Source organism: Glandiceps talaboti, chromosome 2, assembly GCF_964340395.1.
Source record: "Glandiceps talaboti chromosome 2, keGlaTala1.1, whole genome shotgun sequence".
Taxonomy (NCBI): domain Eukaryota; kingdom Metazoa; phylum Hemichordata; class Enteropneusta; family Spengelidae; genus Glandiceps; species Glandiceps talaboti.
The window spans coordinates 22,362,424-22,374,175 of NC_135550.1; the positions used below are offsets into that span (position 1 = coordinate 22,362,424).

General features: G+C 34.8%; 1 protein-coding gene across 2 annotated transcripts in view; it reads left to right on the top strand.

The window, feature by feature from the left end:
- LOC144447721 (striatin-3-like) overlaps positions 1–11,752 on the top strand; it is a 32,909-nt gene that overhangs the window by 21,126 nt on the left and 31 nt on the right. For both annotated transcript variants that reach the window (XM_078137803.1, XM_078137810.1), the window contains exons 11-17: positions 260–486; positions 975–1,096; positions 1,449–1,616; positions 2,152–2,292; positions 2,502–2,609; positions 6,756–6,842; positions 8,979–11,752. The exon at positions 8,979–11,752 is cut by the window's right edge and continues 31 nt beyond it. In XM_078137803.1, coding sequence (XP_077993929.1) covers positions 260–486; positions 975–1,096; positions 1,449–1,616; positions 2,152–2,292; positions 2,502–2,609; positions 6,756–6,842; positions 8,979–9,148 — 1,023 coding nt within the window. In that variant the 3' untranslated portion in view covers positions 9,149–11,752. The remainder of the gene's footprint in view (positions 1–259; positions 487–974; positions 1,097–1,448; positions 1,617–2,151; positions 2,293–2,501; positions 2,610–6,755; positions 6,843–8,978) is intronic.

The following is an 11,752-nucleotide window of genomic DNA, read 5'->3' on the forward strand; positions in this document are numbered from 1 at the left end:
GAAATCATTGTGTAAGGATTGCAGATACACTACACTTTTTTGTGGCATGCTTCGTCATCAGTCTATTATTAGGGAATGATGTACTTCAATGTTGGCAGTGGAATGGCATGGAAATATTGGTAGTTTTATATGTACTGTGCATGACTAAAGGTTGCATCATCACCACCAATTACCATCACTCTCTCTATTGCAGGTTATTAATGTAAATAATAATATCAATATTAATGTGTGGAAATTGTGTACATTTGATATCATACAGGTAACAACCAGCACCAAAGAAGCATTCAGGAAAACGTGGAACCCAAAATACACACTTCGAAGTCACTTTGATGGTGTGAGAGCTCTTACTTTTCACCCGCTCGAACCGGTACTCATAACAGCATCTGAAGATCACACACTAAAGTTATGGAATTTAGACAAAACTGTCCCAGCTAAAAAGAGTGCCTCACTTGATGTTGAACCAATATACACCTTTAGGGCTCATATGTGAGTACTTTAGTTCAAGACTATTAACATTTGCCCAGAGCAGATAAAAATCCCCTCCCCTCCCCAAAAAACAACAATAACAAAGAAAAGGAAAACAAAACAACAACAATGCCCTAAACTTAAGAATAAAAAATCAAAACATGTATTGTTACTATAAAATTACATACTAGTATATATATCTCAATGGGGGTGGAATTTTGAAGTCCTAGTGGAGGCGGCATTGAATGATGAAAACAACTGATTGTAATATTGTGTCGTTAGAGGGCGCTATAACTAACAAGGAAAAATCACAATGAAACTGATCTTGTAGTGAATAAGCTAGGTGAATGGTTAATGCTGATAAAGTGGTTCATCGCCCTAAATGTGAATATCTCTTGCTTAAACTTAAACTTAAAGTAAACATTTTGTTGTCAAAAGCAGACGAATTGAACCAATAGAACTAATTGATAGGATGATATCTAAGACAAAAAATGATATTACTGTTACAGAGGTGCAGTGTTATCTGTGGTGATGAGTGCCAATGGTGATCAGTGTTACAGTGGTGGTACTGATGCTACTATTAGGTGTTGGAATATTCCGGGTTCAAATATTGATCCATTTGATTCCTATGGTAAGTCACAATGGATCAACTCAAATACACAGTCACTCACCCAAGACTTTCAAAGTGAATGATTTTACAGGATATAATGCTAAATGGAATGTTGTGTGTTGTTTGTCAAGAAATTTTCCAACAAATTTGCTGGAATCTTATGTTAGTTTGTGAAGTGGAGTTACTAAGTAACTGGTTGGTTGATGCATTTATGGATGGGTGGGAAGATGAAACGATTGATGGAGGGAGGGAGGGCGAGACAGAGGAAAGGGTCCATGGAATGATGTATTGATGAATACAGCATGGATGGCTTAGATTCCTATTTACTCTGGTACAAATATTAATACAACTATTGATATGTTTATGTTGACAGAACCTGGTGTTCTAACGGACACATTAGTAGCACATACTGATGCCATATGGGATTTATCTTACGAGTCTACCAGACACCATTTATTATCTTGCTCTGCCGACAACACAGTCAAACTATGGAGTCCACAAAGTAAAACACCGCTGCTTAATTCATACTCTGGCGAAAAAGGTAAGTTAATACAAAGTAAAAACACCACTGCTTGGAGAGACTTGGGCCAGATTTGAATGTTTTTTTCTTTGTTATGTTCATTTCATTTCATCAGTAGAATTACATAAGTTAATTCACGTACTGAAACATATTAAATGATCACTAGTAACTTGAGATCTATAGCGTCAGAGCTAGGTAAATTAAGTAAGTGATTGAATGATGTCACAACTCTCAAATTAGCCCACGATTGATTCATACACTGGTGAAAATGGTGATAACGAAGTACACAGATATAGAATAAAAATAAAGTTAGACTTTTAACCAAAGATGCTCATTAGGTTTTAGTTATGTTTTTATTTAAAGGCATGTTGTACCATACGTGCAGGTTGTCCTTAAACTCTATACTGCTATAAACCAATAAATGACTACTTGTGGAATAAATGACAAAACAATTCTGTAATGGATGTGATACAATAATAGCATTAGGTATGTTTATAACTTAACAAAAAGGATGCTTATAAGCCAAATAAGTGATTTCGATTTTTTTTTTACACAGACTATGGGACACCTACTTCTGTTGACTTCCTACGTAGTGAACCCACTCAGATGGTAACGGGTTACTCATCAGCTACTGCCGTACTCTATGATCTTGAAACTGCCACTGATGTACTGAAACTTGAAAATCCACACCCAGGAGGTAACTTCTTGTTACTATTAAACAGTATTCAACATTTCTGTTATCACTTCTTATGATTTTTCACAGTATATCCACATATGCTGTATTTATTGAATGGATCTTTTTTTTTGTCTGTATTTAATACAGAGGTCAGGATGTGAAACATTTCAGTAATTTGGTGTTATAACTTTTGCTGACATCCTCTTGTTGTGTTTGCGTTATCATTTCAGATCCTGAAGGATGTGTACAAATCAACAAAGTAGTCAGTCACCCCACCTTGCCAATTACTATTGCTGCATATGAAGACAGGCATATTAGGTTCTTTGACAATGTTTCAGGTAAGAACAGCGCCCTCTGTGGCAAGACTGTCTGTACCTTTGTCTATTTGCATGTCAGTGTTGTATTGTACCTATTCCATACTATCAGTGTCTATGTAGAATTTGTGAAATCGTAAGACTACTTTACACGAAAAGTAATTTGTACTGGTTATTACTGAAAACAAGCTCTTTATATTGTTGTTCTGAAAAAAGTATTTCCACGCTAAAACTACGACCATAGTGATACGAAACATGGACATTTTTCACAGACTAAATTTTTTCAATGATAGGATCATTAGATTTAATTCTTGTCAGAATTCTTACCGTATCAAATTTTGAGTAAAGCCAAAGGTGAGAATACAAGGTCATAACCTTATTTGTACATGATAGATATACATCAAAAAATGTACGTCTCCCAAGAATACTTTTCTGAGAATGATGCTTTATGTATAGAAATATCAATCATTGCTTGTGTATTATGAGAAGGAGCTCAAATCTCATTCAACTAGAGATGTGTGTTTGTTAGTTGATAGACGTATGAGACTCCCATCATAACAAGACTGGCATTTCAAAGCCCATATTAGCAAGTAATACCACTTAAAATGAAGTGGACGGAAATTTGTCATAATATCTATATAAATGGTATGCTAACTGCTATCTGTCACTATGTATTTGTCTCATGGTAAATTCTTGTGCGGTATTATCATAAATAAGAACACTCCATTACCTTGAGGATTTGTCATGATCTCTATGGTAACGAATTGTATGATGTATAAAACATGTGATGAACAGCGCCATCTCTGACAAGTTAAAAAATATCTCAAGAAGTGTATTCCACATATGGTAGTCTACAGTCACATATTATCATCTTGGTTGAATTTTGAGTTTCGACTTTTCTTATTGACCTTGACCTTGACCTTCAGAGTGATATATTAAGGATGTATTGATGAATAAGGACAGGGTAAAATTCATGTAGTGACCAGTAATTGTACATAGGAATTCTGGAAAATTAAAAATTTGAGTGAATTATTTTCCATTTTAAATTAGGTTGGAATGAGAAAATACTGAATGATAATCTGCACATAGTAATTTATACAAAAAAAAACCCAGAAGGACTTGATTTTCAGTTTTATGTGAATTAAAATACAGTAGGAGAGAATGTATATGTATCGTATCCATAACATACGCTGGAAACTGTTCCTTCCGAAAACCATTCAACTGAAGTAAATCTTGCGATCAGTGACATATTTCCCTTATCTGTGAAGTAACAAAACATCACACAGTGAACAAATAATTGATGAGGACCAGTAAATTGATGCCATGCTGTGAGATAAAAAAAAAATATCTGACATAAAGGAAATATATGATGTTTAATAGTAGGACAGTTTGTTGTGAAAAAAGGAGTTTTCTGAGGCAAAGTGGTTTTGATTTACAAGGGCTGTGACAGTTAAAATTTAATTCAAGATTAATTTGTTCATTAAATATACAAAGACTAGGAAGCAATGTGAGACGTTTTGTGTGAATCGTAAATCCAACAGTAAGAGGACACTTTCTTCCTTCATAGCTATGTTTCTGAAGAGAAGACTTCAGAGGCATTACTGAATAATTGATAGCAAAGAAGTTGGACTGTGTTGTTTTTCTGTAGAAGACACGGCACAAGACTGTATTTCTTTAAAATATTAAAACGAGAGAAATGAATAAATAAAATAAATAAATTGATCCGTAGAGTTGAAAACCAGAGGGAATAACACAGAATTTATGATCTTATCCACTGTGTATAAAAAAACCCCTAGTTCTTATAGATATTAATCCTTTCTGATAGTTTCATGTTATTGTAATCACGTTTGGGAGTTTGTTTCCTGTCACATCTTCTTTGTGATCATGTAGTTCTTAGTTGTCTGCTCCCTTTGAAAGGAGCTTGTGTGAATAGTTTGTCTGTGTGCCTGTCTTTTCCCCCATGTCAGTTTATGATATTCTTGGGCAGCTTCAAGGAGGATGACACATAGAGATTGATACATGAATTAAAAGTATGTTTGTGTTACAAGGATTACTAGTTGAGGTGCAGTAGACAGCGTTATCGATGTGATGTAGTGTCATATTACTGCCTTTCAGGTCACTGAAATCAAACAAACATCCATTACACTACTAGAGTCTTACATTTCGTTTGAATTCATAGCGTTTACCAAAGTGTGAATTGAGGTTGATTTATTTGTGTACAATGGCAAGATGATCCCCTGTATTGGATACGAGTTCAAGTGAATTAAAAGCAAAGCACATAAATTGGAATCCTGTGATTGAGGGTTGTCAAGGTTGATTTATAATCTTGTATCAACATACATGTATAATTAACTAAGGTGTTACTGCTACATAAAAGGAACACTAGCATGCTTTTGTTGAAAATTTGTAAAGGAAAACAGGAACTTGATGTCTCGTATCTCCTTTCTCCTTGTTAGTGTTTCTTGTATGCTGGGATGATTTAATGTAGTCTGATTGCTATTGAGAGTAGCTTATGTAAAATAGGCCTGTGAGAATTGTATGAAGCACTGCATTGTGCAGTTGAGGGCAGTCTTGTCAGATCAATCATCTCAGATAAATAGACGTATATATCTATGTAGACATAGCTACTATCTTGTGCCGATATCTCTACAATTTCAAATATCAAGGGTTTTGTTTGTGCAATTTAAGGAAATTGATGTGTATGTAGACTATGTAGTCATTATGTCTCTCAGTTCATCATGCTGTATATTCTCAGAATAATGTGAATTCTTTCCATAGTGTATTTGGATGTGTTGTTATTTGTGAAACTGAGCCTATAGGTTCCATTTTCGTATGATTTCATCATTCAAATATAAATTCTAAGACAAGTTATTTATTGGTATACATGAGTGAATGAATGTGACATTTTTCAAGTTGAGTGTATGATATCATCTTAAAGTGGATTTTTATGTCCTGCTGCAGAGATTAACAATCAAAAACCATGCCTGACTAATAGAGGTCTCTTTAATCTCAACATTGGTGTCTCAGAAAAAACACACAAAATATGGTCTTTTGGAAGCGCTAATAGGAAGTGAAAACCATATCAGCTGTGTAATGAAAGTGTGTATGAAATGTCAAATACTTATTTTTACAAGTCACTGAGTATAAAACATATCGTTATCCTTAATGTAGTAAGGACCTTAAAAATCATAGTTTTGAACAACTGCTCTTACTTAGTTCAAGAAATCCTAAACCCCATTCTAAGGTAAAATCAAGAAAAAAACAAACCAGGGGTCACCATTCAAATTTCCTAAATAGAAGCCAAAACCCCATTTTAGAATCAAAAATGGCCGCCAAATACTGTATTAACTCTATTGTTGGAAGTAAAAGATTGTAGATTTCCTTGAAAACAAGATAACCAACCCTCAAATTTGTTATTTAATATCAAAAGGACAAGGAGCAAGCTCTCCTATGGCATAGATAGAGATTTGAATAGCTTTGATTTTCAGGAAAATATGTCCCTGAGGCATCTCTACCTTAATATGTAAATGACAGTGCAATTATTCATACACATATGTTTGTGCTACAGGCACTGTTAGTCTCTCAATCCTAACATATCAATATTTTAGTGATGTCTGTATTACATGCATATCCCTTGACATTTCATTAATATGAAATCATGTATGCCTTGTTAATCATTGTTCATCCTCTTTATTCTTTTCACCCCCCCCCCCCCCCCACCCACCAAAAAAACCCCAACAACCCACACAGGTAAGGCCAAAAAAAATCAATTTATCTGGTTCTGGTCAGGGTAAACTTTCTAAAGTGGTGCGACGACGCGAATATTTTTTTTTTTCCTAATTTTTTTTTTTTTTGCAAATTAGTAAGTACACATTTTTTTGACACTTTACATACTCTGTTCTATCATATTTATCTCTTGAAAAACTTCCTTTTTCTTCGAAGCAGTTTAGGCTTTGTATCTAACCAGTCTTGGCATGTAGGGTAGATTTCAGCTGTTTGTTCTCCTGATATCAGGAATAAATAAGGAACGGGAAAGCAAAAATTATCGAAAAAAAAAGGATCAACGCGAGGGTATTCTGGGCACACGCACGCTGACCAGAACCAGATATATTTTTTTTCTTGATGAATATTAAAAAAAAATTGCTCTCTCTCTTTTTATCCACTACACAGGTAAAATGGTCCACAGTATGGTGGCTCATTTAGATGCTGTCACTAGTTTAGCTATCGATCCAAATGGACTTTATCTACTATCAGGAAGTAAGTGTACTATATTCTTATGTATACAGAAAGTGTGAGAGTAGATGAGATTTAGACACCACATCCCTAGAGTCATCATTGCAGGTATTATGTCTCAACATTAATCACGTTCCTCTAACAAATAACTGTTTGATGTAGTATCAATCTCTCAAGAATGCTTTGATATATTTGCATTGAATATTTACATCTCTGTATCTGCATATCGGGAACTGATCACATTGTGGATATCATGTAATCCAATGTTTACATCAAATTCTGTATTCTGTTACTCACTGTAATGATGTCAGCCAAACTTGTTTGATCTGTAGCTTTAGTATCGAATTGAACTTTTTGCTCCAAACACATTCTTGAAAATTGGATCTGAAATTTTTCAATTGAATACTAGTCTATGTAAACAGATTGACCGACTGTTCAGAACACATTCATTTTTCAAGTTATATGTAGTTTGCTTGAGATTTAATAGAAAATTTGAACAATTATTAAAAAATTTAAAATGTATGTATTTGGAATTTGAGAACTTGTAGTGGTTGATATATTGAAGGGATTGAAAACATTGACTCTTAAAGGTGATTAAAAAGTGGCACCACGTTTAAGTCTGAGTTTTCGTTTGATGAAGATTAAACTGTAATACAGGGTATGAATCATCTGTGTTGTCTAGCCAATAGTGAAATTGGATTAGTAGATCATGTTGCTAATACCTGTTTGCCTGTAACTTTTATTAGTATTATGGAGTCATTGCATTTAGGCGTAGATAATGTCCCTCATGTTTCACTCAATTGTCATTCAAATTCACGTGTGTTGGAAAGTTAACATTTATACGGTAATATACAGACTGAAAAACACTTTATTATTGAGTACTCGACAGTAAATGAGAGCTAAGAAAGAAAACAACTTTTAAGTAGACATTAGTGTATATGAATCACCTTCATGTTTACAATTTACATATACAATAGTGTAGCCAAAGTGTCCAAAGTGAATTGTACAAGTACAGTTTTTGAATTCTAAGTGAGGTCAATTTGCTGATTTAGATGCTGGACAGTCGTCTGACTGACTTGTGTATGCATTGCAATACTTTGTATGCCAGATGTTATGCCCAAGGCAGAAAAAAAAAGAAGATAATCCCCAAGAAACGACTTTGCTTTACATGATGACCAACAGACCATGAATTTTCTATTAAGTAAATCATGTAAATGCCAAAGTTTCTTCTCCAAATTAGTGTGATATGCCCCACCCACATCAATTCAAAACCCACTGATTTAAGTAGGCTTGTCAGATGTGAAAATTTCAAATGAATATATTTATGACATGAGCACCATAAAACAATTCTTGGGTGACATCATCAGTAATTTCCCTATTTTTCTCAACTCATTAATCATGAGCCATATCTAGGATGTATATGAGACTCATCTCTGATGAAACTCAGTGGGTATATCTTTGATGTTTAGTCCATGTGTAGAGCAGATTCACTGATTGATGGCTATATGTGGTCGTAGAGGAGCCATAAAATGCCTGATTTAGGTTATTCTCGTCACTGTAGCTAATATAATATGAGCAAAGAGAGGCAATAGATAGCAACAACATAAAATGTATCAGTTTACCCTTTTGTTGTCATGCCAACTGTCTTTACTGATGTATAAACACCGGATGGGAAGATGATGCATGTTATTGCAAACGAGTTTTATACAGGCAACGTAGATTGACATTTCTGAAGAGCAAAGGTTGGATTGTAATAACAACAAGATTAGAAACCTCATCACAGGATTAGAATCCTCTTGTAGTTGATTTCAGCTGAGAAAAATTTCACATTGTCCCAGTTGACATTCAGGTGAAAGCCTGCTAAATTGTTGAGTGTCAGTGTAAAATTTATGGGCTAGCCCTTCTCAAACCAGCAGGCTTTTCATCTTTTACCGACCACGACCACGTATTGATTAGCTTCAATCAAGTATTCAGATGACCCTTGGGATGCATTATTGCTTATCGTAATAAACAGCAATAGAGTTGTTCAGTGAAAAGCAGACATGAACTTAGTGTATCCATTTCAAAGGTTCCCTAATGCTATTTCAGTTGTTGCGATCTTTTTCCAACGCTGCGATTTTTTTGTTTTATTTTTTACAATTTATTTTCACTTATTTCCAGGTCACGATTGTTCTATTCGGTTGTGGAACCTAGATAGTAAAACTTGTGTACAGGAGATCACATCACATCGTAAGAAATTTGATGAAGCTATTTATACTGTAGCGTTCCATCCATCCAAACCTTACATAGCAAGTGGGGGAGCAGACGCCTTGGCTAAAGTCTTTGTATGATAGTGAGAGAAAAAAACCAGCAGATCAGCAGGAAAAAGTAAAACTGAGGTGGTGAGGTATCAGTGGAGGACTACTTCTGAGAAGTAGCTGTGAGATAGCTAAGAAAAGAAATGATAGAAAGAAAGGGAAGACATCTAACCTGTAAATGCAAAAAATGACCTCTAGGATCCCTGTTTTGTATGATAGCTACAAACATGTCTCCCATGTCACTGTCATGTCTTGAGTGTTTTGCTACTGGAGCAATACAGTATGTAGTGTGTTCTAGATCTGTTGACGGCTTTATATCATAGCTTGTCATTTGTTTCTTTGTTAGTTGGTTTGTTTGTGTTTCTACATGTATGTGTTATGTATGTGTGTGTGTATGTATGTAGGTATGAATGTGCATGCGTGTGTGCATGTGTACACAGGTATGTGTATGTGTGTGTTTGTATGTATGTGTATGTGTATGTATATGTGTGGGTGTTTGTCTGCATGTGTCATGAAATGTTGATTCGTGTTTAGCACCCATGCCATAATTTTCCACATACCCCTCCCACCTTTCACCTTTCACCTTCTCTCTTCTTTGCCCTGTAAATAAACATTTCTCAGCAAAGAAATCTGATGGTATGTGTTCAGGCCATCCAATAACCTAGAAATCAATCACCAGTCACTTTTTTAAAAAAAACCTCCATACTTTCAATCTTATCTTTGTAATGTGCATCTATTCTGTAACAATATTTTTATAGCAAATTTTGTTTGTGTTTTGCTGTTGACAAGTTTGAACAATCCACGCACTACAAAGCAGACAGGGCTAACTCATGGTGAGAAAGAGAAACTGCCTGCTGTGTTCTTTGTATTTTGTATTTGTCGATTTAAGATCCAATGTGTGAGTATGCCAAGAATTTGTAGGTTTATTTCATATTTGGAATTCTGTTTAGAGCTATGCATGCAACCGTGCTTCAAATCATTTTTTTTTTACCTCATACTTAGTTTAACCGGACTGCGTCTCCTAACTACTTGGTTTTTGAAAAACTGTATTTGTTAGCTAGCTAGCTACTAAAATGGAATATATTTAGTTGTTCATGCAGGACTAGAAACTTGAAACCGAACTGCTTTGTGCACGACTCTCTGCAACCTATTTGACCGACATATTGTGTAATGCAATTTGATGCATGTTTGTATATGTGTGTGTGTATATGGTTTCACAGAAGTGATAAAGCGAAGATTTGCCAGGCTGCAGCCAACAGTGTGTGAAATCACCATGCTACAGTTTGTTGCGTAGAGAGAACTTTTACCTTCCTTTTCATTCGATCAAAACAACCAATACTTAGCTGTTGTGACTTCCCAAACAGAATCCAGCTTGTGTTGCTATGCTTTGTACAGCAGTCATTTATAATTATTGTTATTATTATAATTATATCTTTTTTTTTCTTTTTAATTTTGTTCGATGTTTTTGGCAGGAGAGTATTTTTCATTTTCTGATGTGATTTTACAAATTTGGAGGAAAAATGCAGTCTGTACAGATTATTAAGAAGATATATTTCATTACACTAGTGACCTTTTGACCTTCTGTATAAAAAAAGACTTTTGTATGCTAGTGACCGAAAGGCCCAGATGGCGGCTTTCAAGGGGGTCATTACCTGGTAATACAAAATGACAGTAGATTTCCTTTTTTTTGGTAGTATTTATTATAAGTATTAATAGCTTTGTTACCAAAATGACTCGTTTATTGTATTTAATTTGGGGTCCCTGTGTAATGATAGTGTGTTCATTTCCACTATGTATGATCAATCAATGTGTTAAAATGAAGCTTGGAGTATTTTATTGCGCACCACTAACACCCCGGGTTACAAATTAGCGCTTGTAGACAGACAAACAATTTGAAGGAGAATTGTAAGTGCTTTAGTATTGATTTGCCTGCTAGGTGTAGAACAGTGCTGCAAGCTAGCTAGGAATTCATTTTAAAGTGATATCTATGGAGATTCATGACTCACAACATTGCATCTCTTTCGTTGTTGCCATATATAAACAGTTACTAGATTGCGTTCATTTCTTCAGTTTATGTCACTTTATGATCAATCGTTTCAACAGAATCCAGTCACATCAATTCTGAAAAGCTGTGTGCGAAATTTTGACAGAAGCAATGAATTAGCTTGGAACCACGCAGTTGATGTCACACAATTGTATTCAATTTCATAATATGGTGTAAAACCAAGAAAATTGTGACAAAAAAATCATGAATTTTACATCCCACGTGGATTACCAGAATCACTTGAAATTTGTAAGTAGAACCCCGAATTGAAAGCAGATATCAATGACTTTAGAAAAAAAATGTGTGATTTCCATTTGCATACACTCTGGTTGTCAGGGTTTTTAGCTTGTAACTTCTATTTTGTATGACATAAATTCTTTTCATTGTCTCTATGGCATAGATTTCAAACGTGTACAGAGAAAAAAAACAACAAAAGTTTGTAGAAATTTCGCCCTGTAATTGTGCCATGTCTCAGTGTATTTCTCCGAAATTATTATTGTGACTTTCCTTCACCTGGAAATGTAAACATTTCTCTTTTTGAAACTTGTGTCTTATGGGTTTAGTTGGCAATCACAAAGCCCACCCAACTCACT